At 30.5% G+C, this 14404-nt stretch overlaps 2 protein-coding genes across 2 annotated transcripts; one reads left to right on the top strand and one right to left on the bottom strand.

Moving 5' to 3' along the window:
- The first annotated feature begins 7682 nt into the window (after positions 1-7682).
- LOC146911825 (F-box/kelch-repeat protein At3g06240-like) lies at positions 7683-8873 on the top strand. Its single transcript, XM_085717891.1, has one exon. The coding sequence runs from the start codon at positions 7683-7685 to the stop codon at positions 8871-8873; it is 1191 nt and encodes a 396-aa protein (XP_085574017.1).
- Positions 8874-9854: 981 nt separating this feature from the next.
- LOC146911824 (uncharacterized) lies at positions 9855-11593 on the bottom strand. The gene is made up of 2 exons (XM_085717978.1): positions 11422-11593; positions 9855-10558 (listed from the first exon to the last, which is right to left on the bottom strand). Exons 1-2 carry the CDS (start codon positions 11458-11460, stop codon positions 10244-10246), a joined length of 354 nt encoding a protein of 117 aa, XP_085574104.1. The 5' UTR covers positions 11461-11593; the 3' UTR covers positions 9855-10243.
- Between the last annotated feature and the right edge of the window lie 2811 nt (positions 11594-14404).

Below are 14404 nucleotides of genomic sequence, written 5' to 3'. Positions count from 1 at the left end.
ATAATCAATGTTCTTAATTGTTTTATGCTTAATTGTTAAAGTTAAAATGGGGCAGGAGAATGGCACCAACATGTGGGGGAAAGGATAATCCCTAACTTCCTAATTGTGGTGGTGACTCCCTGATTTGAACTTAAAGTGAAACAAATTCATCAATGCTAGGGGGAAAGGACAATTACATCCAAAAAGACTTCCTACGCGGAGATGAAACAAATATTAATTTTGCAGCACTGCTTAGGGTGATTTTGAATCTAGGGGGAAAGGACAATTACATCCGAGAAGACTTCCTATGAGGATAGATAGCCCCTAAGCATCTGCAGCCCCTTTGTGCTTAATTGTTAATTTAATTTAATTTTAACTTAAATTCCCATCACTCTTATATGAAATGAAGAAAGGACTTTTTTCGGTTACTTTAGCATTAAGGATAGAACCTGTTCCTCATAATATCTGTCTTATACAGGAGCAAGAAAAGGGTTGGACTGCACACACACACTCACTTGAGACTTGATGTTGGGTTGAATAGGTTCACGAGGAATGTTTGAAATTGTGATTAGTGTACTTGAAACAAAACCTTCAAAGAGACTTGTGTTTTCAATTGCATTGCCATAATTAATCCTTTTAGTTGCTGCTATGTCCATTGCCTTTTGCTTGAGGACAAGCAAAGATTCAAGTGTGGGGGAGTTTGATGAGTCTATATTTAGTCTATTTTTATGCATTATTTAGTTTAGTTTTATTTAGATTTGAATTTATTTTATTGCAATAATATTTCCTTTTTTGAATCTTTTTACTACAATTGCATATTTTATATTTCAGGAACGAATATATGATGGAAGGTGTCTTGGAGCAAAAGAAATGAGTCTGGAGCTGATTTGGAGCAAAAATACGAAAGATTCGGAACAAAAATATAGAGCCCCCAAGTCAGAAGCCTGGCACGGCCCGTGCTAAGGTTGGCACGGCCGTGCCACCTCTCTGGATAACTTTTGCTGCTTTTGCTTTAGGCCCAAGTTACCCTGTTGTAGTTTTACCGAATAGCCCTTATAGTTGCTTAGATTTTAAGTCAATTGTAAAGCTATAAATAGAGTAGCTCTCCATCATAAACATTCATCTTTTGTTCTTGGAATAAAAGTTCACTTTTATATTATTGTTCTTTTACTTTATTGCTTTCTCTTCTTCCCCCATGTCTACAATGAACGTTAGTGAGTAGACTTCTTTGTCTTGGGATTGTTGGATAAGTCTAATGACGTAATCCGGATCAAGCCAAGCCTTAAACCCTAATTATATGTTACCTTAATTTCTTATCTGAATTCACCGTTTTAACATGAATTAATTATTATCAAACTGTGGAAGCGAACGCGGAGGGTTTGATAATGGTTAATTCATCATTACAGATATCAATTCATAAAGCGAACGCGGAGCTTTGATATCCGAACAAGTGAATTTAGACAAGGTTTGCGAAACATGAGAATAGTCTAGCAAACCTTGGGACACATAAAGTTTCGATCTTCAAGGGTCCCAAAGGCAATCACCCATGAGAATAGGTGTGGTTGTTGGAGGGATACACTCACTGACTTCGAGAGAAGCTGTGATATGCTAAAGAGAAACTTGTCCTTAGAAATTAAGATTAACGCATAATTATAAGTTTAAGGCTTGCTTGCGAAAAGATTCGTTGTTATGATGAACCAATAATCTCAAGGCTCTTTTATTATTATTATTGTTATTTACCTTCAGCAACTAAACCTCCCTTTTTATAATCTTTCTTCTTTTCTAATCATTCTCTAAAAGTTAATCGAATTCATAACTCCCTAGCGGAACGATACTCTTTTACTACTATTACTTCGATAGACCGTGCACTTGCGGTTTGGCCTATCAAGTTTTTGGCGCCGTTTCATTAGTATTAGTCACAGATCCTGTGGCTTCATTTTTAATGGTCTTTTTATGAGAAAGAATCTCTTCTCTTTGAACATCTGTGAGATACCAATCCCACCAACCTCTAAGTTGACCAACAAAACCAACTGTTATGAAACTAGCAATATTTCTATCAGAATTTCCTTGCTGTTTACAAATGGTAGAATACATAAGCATTTTTTGAATAACTGTGACAATTTGTCTATCATTTAGACCGTCAATGTTCCATTCATAAATGGATCTACCCGAGTACGAGTTTTGAATTATATCCTCATTTTCTTCAAAAAGCAAATCTTGAGGAGAAGGTCTATCGTAATAAATTTTATCAACTCCGCGTTTAGTATAAACGGTATTAATATCAGCCTTATCATTAAGACTAAAATCATTAAACATGGTAGCAAGCTCATCCACATTTTCAAAATCTTTATTCGAGTCTTTAGATTCATTATCTGAATTATCATCTTTAGAAATAACATTAAGATTTAATCTTTTAAGTTTCTCATGTAAAGTATTCATAAATTCATTAGAATTATCATCAATTTTGAAATTCTCAATTTTAATGGGAGGCTGAACTATAGGAGTTTCACTAATTTGTTCGCAAAATCCTTTAGAACTTGAAGGAATATCCTTATTTTCAAAATTGTCAATAATAATCTTTTGATTGTCAATGTTCTTTTCAGAAGACATCTATTCAGAAGCCTGAACTCAACATGCAAAAATATCAAAATTGTTATATCGGACGACGTGAATGTCGTGACTACTCCTTTATTTAAGTGTGTGAGTTTTCAATTAATATTTCATCTAATACAAAAGGGCACTGATTCCATAAACATTTTCTATAAGTGGCTTGACTTCCATGACTCTCTTTTCACAACTATTTGATGAGTAATGAAAAAAAAACGCACTCTTTCATCTTAAAAAAAATAAGGGTCATGTTAACTTGTGCCCTTAGGGCACATGTTAAGCAACCTAAAAATAGAAATTGTTTCTTAAATTTTGTGCATTCAATTAGTTAAAAGTCAAAAAGTTAAATTCAAATACATTAATTACAACAAAACATTTCTATTTGTACTTCTTAACTTGTGCCTTGAAGGCACAAGTTAACATTAGCCAAAAAATAATCCTCTCTAACACACAATATTCAACACTCTATTTTATTTGTTAGAATTTATAAGAATTCCACCAAATTTATACAAACCACACATAATTTGATGAAACTCACACGAATTTTAATGAATAAAAGAAAATATGTTGAAAATTAAGTTTTAAAGCGTGTTTTGGTTGCACTCTATTGTTTTTTTAGGGTAGAAATTAACACTCTATTATTTGATATTTTTTGTTCTTTATTATTCTAAAATCTAAATGCATAAAATTATATTTCAAATGAATAATTTAAGCCGCCTAAATCCATCTTGATTAATTTATAAAAGCAGTATCGAAGTACCCTTAATGTAACACATATTTGGACCTTATTCGGACCGTCATTATTTTAATAATCACAAAAATGACACTATTATCTTAAGGAACAGTTTGATGGTCATAATATGATAAAGACGATATATAATATGAAGTTGGATAGAGACATGATACGATAAGTATTAATTATATCATGTGTTTGCTGCTTACATGATAACAAACATGATATCATTATTTTATCATAATTAAACGAGAAAATTACTCTTGTAATTAATTAAATAATCTTAACACAAAAATGACACTATTATCTTAAGGAACAGTTTAATGGTCATAATATGATAAAGACGATATATAATATGAAGCTGGATAGAGACATGATACGATAAGTATTAATCATATCATGTGTTTGCTGCGCACATGATAACAAACATGATATCATTATTTTATCATAATTAAACGAGAAAATTACTCTCGTAATTAATTAAATATTCTAAAAACGGCATGTAATTAATTATAAATAAGTAAAGAATGACAACATTTTAAAAACGATATAATAATATAAAAATAAATAAGGAATGAATTTTTTAATCATATTAGAATAGTTTTTTTTTTGTTGACAAAAATCATATTAGAATAGTTTCTAACTCAATTTATGCTTATAGGAAAATGGTTTATTTTTTTCTACCTCATTGATGAAGCAAACATGAGATAACATATCATGTCTCCATATCCTAACCATAAAACGGGCCCTAAAGGTGAGTAAAAAAATAATAAAACAAAATTGATTGTTTGATTTAAATTTTGGATTAAATACATCAATCTTTTTTTAGGGAACATCAATTTTCTTTTGTTTAAATTAATAAAATTGGTTTAAATTTTGGATCAAATGCATCATCACTGTGAATTACTCTCTGTGAATTTTAATATACATCATTTTGGAAAAAAAATTACGATAAATCATAGATTTTACAATACTAATGAAAATTTATTTTATCTTTTCCTATCATATCATTTACTATTTATTACTCTCTCTTCTTTTAATTCTTTATTTTAATTAGAGTTAATTGTTCAAATTGACATTGGAATATACACGAAGTCTGAAAAATGACCATGTAAAATATAAAACATATATTCATATATTTGATAATTTGACCCCGTAATATACACGAAGTCGATAAAAGTGACCTAAAAGTTGAATTATTTCATGGTTTGTTTGCATAGAACGTTATTTCCACACAAAAATAAAACTTTCCAACAAGGAATGATTGATTATGAATTTTTATTTCCCATAATTGGGAATTTCTCAGACAAGTTACATTTTTACTTCTTCCCTAATTTAAAAACTCTAAAATTTCATGTTGAATGTTCTTACGATGTTATCACCTTGCCTACAAAGTTAGGGAACGAAATTTGACCTATGAGTATATGTTTCCTCGAAATAAAATTGCAATTTTGTACATTTTGGTTGAAAAAACAAAATAAATCTAGAAGTCTTTGAGATATTATGAAACTTTGCAAATTCTTTCTATGTACTTTTATAAATGTCTCTAAAATCAACTAGCTCAAAATTCAATTTTTAGGTCGAGATCTCTATTGTTTTGTTTTTTTGGGTTTTTGATTTTATCCCCTTAGTCGGAAAATTCTAATTTTTTGGAAAAAAGATATATTTTAACGTCCTAAAACTACCTGAAAAAATTCAACGGTTCGGTGAAAAAGTTTTTCCCCAAATCAATAATATATCATATTTTTGTATTAATTTATTTAAATTAAAAATAAAAATTTTAAATAAGTTTTGCCCCATATCAAATCAAAAAAGTAAATTTTCGTAAGTTTAGCTCAGTTAGTAGGGATAATACATATTTAATACATTATATATACAAAGGTCTCGGTTCGAATCCCAAAACCCAAAAAATTAAAATTTTAAATAAGTTTTGCTCTATATCGAACTAAACTTTAGAGTACATATATCTAAAAAATTATTAGGCCTAAAAATGTGGGATACTTTCGATCCCACTTCAAACATTAATTTATTCACATTAAATTATATGTAAATTAGTCAAATACATGAATCCTCGGGAGAAGAGTTTTTTTTTTTGTGGTGGTCAGAGTTTTTTTGACAAGGTGGTGGTCGAAGTTTGAACTCTGAACCTTGCATATATGATGCATTGTCTCTACCAACTGAGCTAAGCTCACGAGGACAATAGTAGAGTTTCTACCGCTACTTCTGCAGCCACATTGTAGCCTTGGATTAATCCAACAACTCATATACAAGATGGGAAAAAACCTTCGGATCCAATTTGTGTGCACTCTTTCACTAATTGTCTCGCTCATTCACAAGAAATGTAATTAATTTTGTGTGAGAAAAAGATATTACAAATTGTTTTACAAAATTATCCTTAATGATGGTATGAGAGAGAAAGATAAAGTAATAATAAATAGTTAATGATATAATAGAAAAAGTAACATTGATGCTTCATTGATATTGTAAAGCAACATATAAGTTGAGATAATTTTTTTTCTCTTAAAGTGACATATAATCTCATACGGAGGAAGTAGTACAGTGGAAGATATAGAAAAAGAAAAAAACTTTTTATAAATTTGTTCTAAAATATTGCTCCTTCCGTCCAAAATTGTATGACATTTTAGGAATTTCACACGTTTTTATGAATTATAATCAATTTTGTGTGGGAAATAAATATTATGAGTTGTTTTACAAAATTGTCCTTAATAAATGGTATGGAAAAGAGAAATTAAAGAATTGAAAGAAGAGAAAGTAATAAATAGTTAAAGATATAATATGAAAATAACATTAATGTTTCATTGGTATTGTAAAACGACATATAATTTAGGACAATTTCTTTTCTAAAGTGACATACAATTTAGGACGGAAAGAGTATTAAGAAGTGAAGTTAGAGTGCACTTTCATGTAAACAGTAAACATGATGCATTTATCATTTACCCCTCTGATCATATTTATAAGAGATGTTTGAGTAAACAAAACTTGATATATCTAATTCAAAATTTGGATCAAATAAATTAACTTCTGTTAACTCAAATATCTCATTTTGTTAAAAAAAAAAACTCAAATATCTCATAAATAGGACCGGAGGAAATGCATCATTATTAAACATTTGAAAAATAATCAATTATAATTAATTACAAACATATTAATTGTATATTTGGCTCAAAAAAGTGTCACATATACTTGAGAATGAAAAATGTTTGATTTTGTAGATGTAGATGTACACCGCAAATATGTAGATATAAATTAAAATTAAAAAAACAAACGATAATATTGATAGCGGACCGGTTCGAAGTCCGATTGCCTAGTCCAATCCAACCTAACTTTTATGTTGATTAAATGGGCTAGGCCATTGACCAAAAAAAAAAAAATGGGCTAGGCCAAAAAACCTTGATTGCATTTAGGTTAGTAATTATTTTTAAAAGGAGAAAATAATGACAGTATAAACCAGTTAAATGATAAATGATTTCATAATTAATCTTGTTTATTTTCTTTAATTTCCTTCCATATCCACATTAACATGAAAATTCATAAATAGAGTACACTAACACAGAAGATAAGAGAGGAGAATACATTTGGGGTTCTAGTTTCAATTAAGAGTCAAAAATTGAGAGAAAAGAAATAGATCTAGAGCAGTTCTCAACTGGTGCAGTAGCAGTTCACATCATAGAGGTATATCTACCCCGCACACACACACGCGCACACACATATATTCACCTTTTTACTGTTGCTAATATTCTGAATCTTCATTATATGTTGTTCCTTTTCTTCTGAATATCATGCGTGTGATATTTAATTTTTACTATATGAACACAACCATTTAGAAAAAAGATATTCAATGATCTAATTATTCCTGTCAAAAAATCTATTGTTATCATAAAAATCTTAGAGATATTTTGAAACCGATGAATGAATTTTTTGAATATATACTCACTCTGATTATTATTATTATTATAAAAAAAAAACAACTTTTTATATTCATTTTTGTCAACAAAAAAAAACTGTTTATATTCATTTAAAAATTAATGTATCTGGTTTACATATAGATTAAATACGGCAGTTTTCAATGAAACTAAAATCTTTTTTTTTTATTTATAATGGTGACCGGATGAAGTATATGAATTTGAATTATTATTTTATATTTTGGCTCTAAAAAAATATATATATTTGCAAGTTAATTTCTCTTTTTACTTATTAGTTTGTTATTATGTGATAAAAATATAATCTTTTATTTGATCTTGTTTATGATGCGATATTTGCAGTAGGCTTGAGTGGACTACATCAATCTCATTCTGTTTATGAGTTAAGAGTACAAGAACAAAATTTGTTGTGTGATTTTGAGATGGAGAAATCTGAGGGTGCCACAAATCTTAAGTTTAGAGACCATATACCTGAAGATTTGGTCTTCTTTATCTTCTCAAAATTGCCTCTAAAATCTTTAAAACGATTTGGATGTGTACGCAAATCATGGACTCTCTTGTTTGAAAATCTTCATTTCATGACCATGTATCGCAACCACTTCCTTTTTAAGAATCATTCTTATTACGATGATACTTCTATCCTCCTAAACCAGATTAATTTGCCCGATGAAGGATTTCGCTCTACATTGTATTTACTTTCAGGAGAGAGGTTTGAGAATATGATAAAAGTAGATTGGCCACCTCCATTTCATGAGGATGATAGTTTAATTGATATTTTGAGTAGAACTAGTGTCAATGGGACTCTTTGCCTTGCAAAAGACTCTGACCAGTACACAAAATGTGTACTTTGGAACCCTACTACAAATGAATTCAAGGTCATTCCATCCAGCCCTTTCCTCTTTCAATCCCGTTACATGGACCCTGTAGTAAATTTTAATGGTTTTGGTTATGATCATGTTAGAGATGACTATAAGGTGATTCGGTGGTTATATTTCTATGACAATGCCGGCGTAGATGAGCCAAGGAGGGAATATTTAGATGTCGAACCAATGTGGGAGATATATAGTCTAAGAAGTAATTCTTGGAGGAAACTTGATATTAAAATGCCTTGTAGTGGTTCAAATGAGAAATTATACGTAAATGGAGTCTGTCATTGGTGGAGTCTAAATGATGACAATAATTATAGTAATGTGGAGCCACGCTTGGTGTCATTTGACCTATGCAATGAGGTGTTCCTTACAACTCCTTTGCCCTCAGACATGGTTGACCGTTATGATATTTGTCATTTAACATTCTTAAATGGGTCAATTGCTTTCATAATGTATGATGAAACAACTACTTTTAACATAAGAATCTTGGGTGAGCTTGGTGTGAAGGAATCATGGGCTAAAATCTTCACTGTTGAGCTCTTACCTTGCATTGGACATCCTATCGGAACAGGGAAGAAAGGTGATATATTCTTCAGAAAACATGATGATGAACTACTCTGGTTTGATTTGAGTACACTAATGATTAAAGAGCTTGGTGTTAAAGGATACGAGATTTGGTGCCATATAGCAATTTATAAGGATAGTCTTCTCCCGATTGGAGGTTTATGTATGACTAATCAATAAACTATCTCATAATATTGATCTTACTTAATCCATTTTATTTTCTAGCTTTACTCTTTCTATTCTATTCACAAACACATCTACATTCCATTTTAATTGTAAGAATGTTTGTGTTATTAAACAAACAAACTAGAATCTGATGATATATATTTCTATAACTAAACCATCTATTGGAATCAAAACACATATATCTTCCACATTCCCTCATGTTTTACTTTCAGTCTTGTTTTTGAAATACATTTTGTAGTTTATGATTTCTACATGTTTTACTTTCGACTTATAAAAGATGTCTTGGCTACAATGCTTGACATTGAGGTTGTAATTTTTCTTTATCCTTTCCCTATAATCTATCGATAATTTCTACAAGAAGATTGTTGAAAGGGTTGAACACAAGCTATTAATGGGTCTTTAAATATTTTGATTAATTTTCTCTGTTCATCATGTTATATTTGAATATATCTTTTTCTGTGAAAGTTTGTGTTATTATTGTGAGTGGTTTGTTTTGTCAACGTAGACAATGGCAAAAGTGTGTCCTAATTTCAAAATTGCATGTGATACAACCTTTCTTGGCTAAGAGAACATTTCCCATGCATAAAATATCTCCTCTCTCTTCTCTTGATTGAACCAAAGAGATCTAAGAGTCTATGTGATAGGAGAATTTTGAAGGGAAGATTTTAGAGGAATAGATCTATATTTTAATATATATTTAAGATTTTAAAAAAATTAAAAGAATATAATATATGATTTGATCATATAATATTTTAATCTCACTTCATTCATTTTAAAACATTTTATAGCTTACTTAATTTAGAAATGAAAAATAAACCACCATCCAAAATTCGCCTCCCAAAAAAACAGTAACCCCGAAAATAATCGCTGAGCCTTGATGCATGCACCAACCCTAGTGAACCTCCGGAGCTCAAGTCACCTAAATCTTGTTCCCATAAAAAAAAATAGACCCTAGAACTTATCACAAACAAAATATCAATACTAAAAAAAAGGATAGATACATTGCAAATTGGTGATAATACAAAGTTTCATGATGCCACCATGAATATTTCCTCTCTTCCTTTTTATTATCCATGGCATACACATATAAACAAGAGGTGAAGGCTTTTGGATGAACCTTATTTCACAGGACTATTTACATCTCAGCAACCTTAACCCCAAAATTCTCTGAGCATTCTTATACATCAAGTCCAAAAAAAAAAAAGTTAACAACTTAATAATGTTAAAAGAACTTGCCACTCTTGCTGAGAATAAAGGTGCCTTCTGAGTTGCTAAGAGTCAACATTTTTTTATTGAGTTTCTAGTTTGTTACAATTGGTGAATATGGTTTTATTTTGTTTTCCTATTTATGATCTTTTGAGGCATTAATAACACTGATTGAAGCAGAAGAAATACCCTTTGAACCTGTTTTCCACATTGGCTTTCGGGGTTTCTCCAGAGTCGTCTCGTCGAAACATTAATGCACTTGTACCGGGAGATTCTAGTGGCAATACAATATTCTCAGATGAAGCCATCCGCATTGGAACAACCGGTTCTAATGGCGAAATGGTAGAGAGATACCGAAGGAGCATCTGTATGATTTCACTAAAATTCGGCCTATCATTTGGATCCTCTTTCCAGCATGATGTTACAATCATAGCTAAATCGCCAGGAAGATCTTCAGCACTGGGCCTTGTATTCTGAAATAATTAAAATATGGCTTAAATATGTCTTTAGTCCCTGCACTTTCATAAAATTTTGGCATTGGTCCCTGCACTTTTTTGTTTTGTGTTTTTTTTAACAGAAAGTTAACAGAGGGATCAATACCAATATTTTTACAAAGTGCAGGGACCAATGCCAAAATCTGATGAAAGTGCAGGGACCAATGACACATTTAAACCTTAAAATATTTTTGTCACAAATCCTTAGTAAACTTCAAGCAGCAGTGAATTCAGTGGTAAACACAAGTTAAATTATGATTATAGTCGGATAAAGATCAGAGATAATCCCAAATAGAAACCATATAAGTCTCAAGTAGCTTTACATGAAATTATCAAGACTTCCAAAATGTAACTTCACAACAATTCTACAACTCGAATGTAGACTGTTCCGACCTCAAGTCTGCTCTACTTTTCCAACGTATTGTATGCTTTGGACCTTGTGGGAGTTCTCATGGTTTTATCCGTACTTAAAAGGTGTCATGGCGAGTTTATAAACAACTATTAGCCTTGATTTTCGAGAAATGGGAGACTTTTTGGTGTATTGGAACAAAAGTCCCCCAGTCAAGGGGCTAAGCCACACACGAGGGCTGACAGGCCCTTTAGTCCATTAGCTTCGACTAGGGGGCTATTGTTTGGTACACCAAAAAGTCTCGCTTGTTTCCATTTAACTAAGGACAAAACCGTGAGGGCTTACACAAGGCCCAAAACGACCAATACATCAGAAAAGCAGTGCGGAGGACTTGAGGTCGAAACATGGACCTTTTGCTACAGGCCATTAATTGTGCAAGTACAATCAACATAAGTAGAAATTATTATCAAGCAAGCATAAAGATGTCATCTACCTTAAAAGCAGCTGCATATGCTGCTTGTACATTAGACATGCCTTCAAAGGGCAACTTGTTATGGATGAGCTCCCACAACACAATTGCAAAGCTGTAAGCATCCACTTTATGGTTGTAATGCTTCTTCTCACCTTGTCTTAGAGTAACAGTGCTGTAAACCTGCCACCACACATAAAAGTAACAATAATCACCGAACATGGAAACCAAACTGGAAAATTCATAAACTTTCAAAGTTTCCGAAATTAAGACGTACTTCTGGAGCCATCCAACGATATGTTCCTGTTTCAGCTGTCATCATCTCTGTTAATGACTCCTCTCTGGCTAGACCGAAATCAGCAAGTTTAACTGTCCTATGATCTCCGGTCAAGATCAAGTTATCTGGGAAGGAAACAGGCTATCAAGATTAAGGTTGCTCTACTATTTGTTACAGAGAAGTGATACTTCTTTACGGTACTATGAATTGTATGATAATTAGTAGCTTTGTATCTCACATATGCACTTGTGAATCTGTTTGGGGGAACTTATGAAAACAGCTTATGATGTGTCCATAAACTTATATGTGGCCACCTCGTAAAAATGCTGCTAGCTTCGCCGTTGGATATCAAGAGCAAATCCAACAGCCACACGCATATCCAAGCACTTTGGTCGCATACTCAACAAATATTTACGCAAAGTCTGAAAAATAACCCTGTAAAATACCATTTGCTATTTACTATTTCTTACTCTCTCTTCTTTCAATTTTTTATTTTAGAGTTTTTTTCTTTCTGAAAGAGTTCATTGTTTAAATTGACATTGAAATATACGCAAAGTCTGAAAAATAACCCTGTAAAATATAAAACATATATTATACCCTTAATATATTTGACCCTGTAATATACACGAAGGATTGAATTTTTTTTCATGGTTTATTTGCAAGCATGTTTAGAACATTATTTCACAAAAAATTAAAAAAATTTGACTCAGAATAATTAAATATGAATTTTTATTTCCTATAATTGGGAATTTCTCAAACAAGTTACATTTTTACTTCGTCCCTCATTTTTTTGACAAACTTCTTTCCTCATTTAAAAACTCCAAAATTTTATGTTGATCATGAATGTTCTTATGATGTCATAACTTTGCCTATAAAATTAGGGAACAAAATTTGACCCATGAGTATATTGCTAACTCAGAGTAAAATTGCAATTTTGCACGTTTTGGTTGAAAGCGAAAATAAATCTAGGCGTCTTTGAGATATTATGAAACTTTGTAAATCCTTCATATGTATTTTTATAAATGTCTCTAAAATCAATTAACTCAAAATTCGATTTTTAGGTCGAGATCTCTATTATTTTGTTTTTTGGGTTTTTGAGTTTCTATTCTTTGTCGAAAAATTCTATTTTTTATTTTTGAAAAGATATATTGTAACGTGATCTGCCTGAAAAAAACCTTATGAAAATGAATTTAATTTTATTTAATTACAGTATCAATCACCTTTGGTGCATGCTGATTTCCTTCCAACCAATCAATTATATTCATTATTTTTTTTTTTGAAGAAAATCAATTATATTCATTATTATAACCTGAAATGGAAATAACAACCAAGATTTAAGCAAGTGAATATAACGGTACGTTTTAATTTGATTGGGTATGTAATTATCATCAAATTATTCAATAATATATAATATTTTTGTATTCATTTATTTAAATTTATACAATATATAAAGAAAACTACACCTTTCAGCACTTTTGGACTGACTTTTTCCTTTTCAAAAATACCCTTAATTTTGAATATAAATAACACATGTAACAATTAGATAAGAATAAATTTAAATATTAAAAAATATAACAAACACGATATGAATATATATATATATATATATATATATATATATATATGTCTGTTTTTTGTCCCTTATCATTTAAAAAGTGTAACAAACTAGATGAGTATATTTATATTTACTTTTTCATAATCTCAATTATACTCTTAAACAACTTTTTCTATAATAAAAATCGTTGTTTATGTCATTGAAAAAATAATTTAGATTATATATTTTTTATTATATTGGTGTCATTAAAATAAATAATCATGATTAGTTTGGTTTGTTATAACTTGATAGCAACAAACATTCATAATTTTAGTTTTAATTCAAATCAAAATTTCATAAAAAAAACACCATTAATAATTTTCAAACGTTAGCACAATAAAAAGAACGGAAAGACGGACATATGAGTGCCCGTCTTTTTGCTAGTTAAGAATAAAAAATTTAAATAAGTTTTGCCCCAAATCAAACAAAAAAAATAAATTAAAATTTTAAATAAGTATTGCTCTAATATATTATGAAAATTAAACTTTAGAGTATCTAAGAAATTATCAGGCCTAAAAAAGTGAGATATTTTCGATCCCACTTTAAACATTAATTTCTTACTTCACAAAGAATCTTCTCAGCATTTGTTTTTGGATTGTAAGTTTGCCAAGAGTATTTGGAATTGGCTGAATTCTCAACATTACTAGCAACTTTGTCTCTTTTTTAGATATTATCAAGATTGCTGAAAGAAACTGGTCTCCTCAATGTAGATGGGTTGTTATATCTGCAATTATTCATGGTTTTAATGTTATTTGGTACTGCAGAAACCAAAGAAGATTTCAAGAGAAGATTATTACACCTAGAGTAGCAGCCAGGGGCGGATCTGGACTTTCAATACTAGTGGGGCAATTTTTTTTTTGTCAAATAATTAAATATTTTTTTCTTCATAATATATTTTTCATTTGTTGAAAATGAACTAAAATTATATCATTACTACTTGTGCTAAGAACATTTCTTTCTGTATAAGAACATTCCTTCAAAAAAAAAAAGAGATGTCAAATGCTCTAGCAGGATACCCGTGCATACAGACGGGTGAGAGCATTTCGCTCTTTATTTGGAAGCAAGTCGCAATTGCATATAAATTATAAAAAAAATCTCTATATTGATATATTAATAAAAATATAGACATATGTACA

This window comes from Medicago sativa, chromosome 6 (assembly GCF_051527215.1).
Source record: "Medicago sativa cultivar Bolivia chromosome 6, Bolivia_mono, whole genome shotgun sequence".
Lineage (NCBI taxonomy): Eukaryota > Viridiplantae > Streptophyta > Magnoliopsida > Fabales > Fabaceae > Medicago > Medicago sativa.
This window is presented reverse-complemented; position numbering and strand designations above follow the sequence as displayed.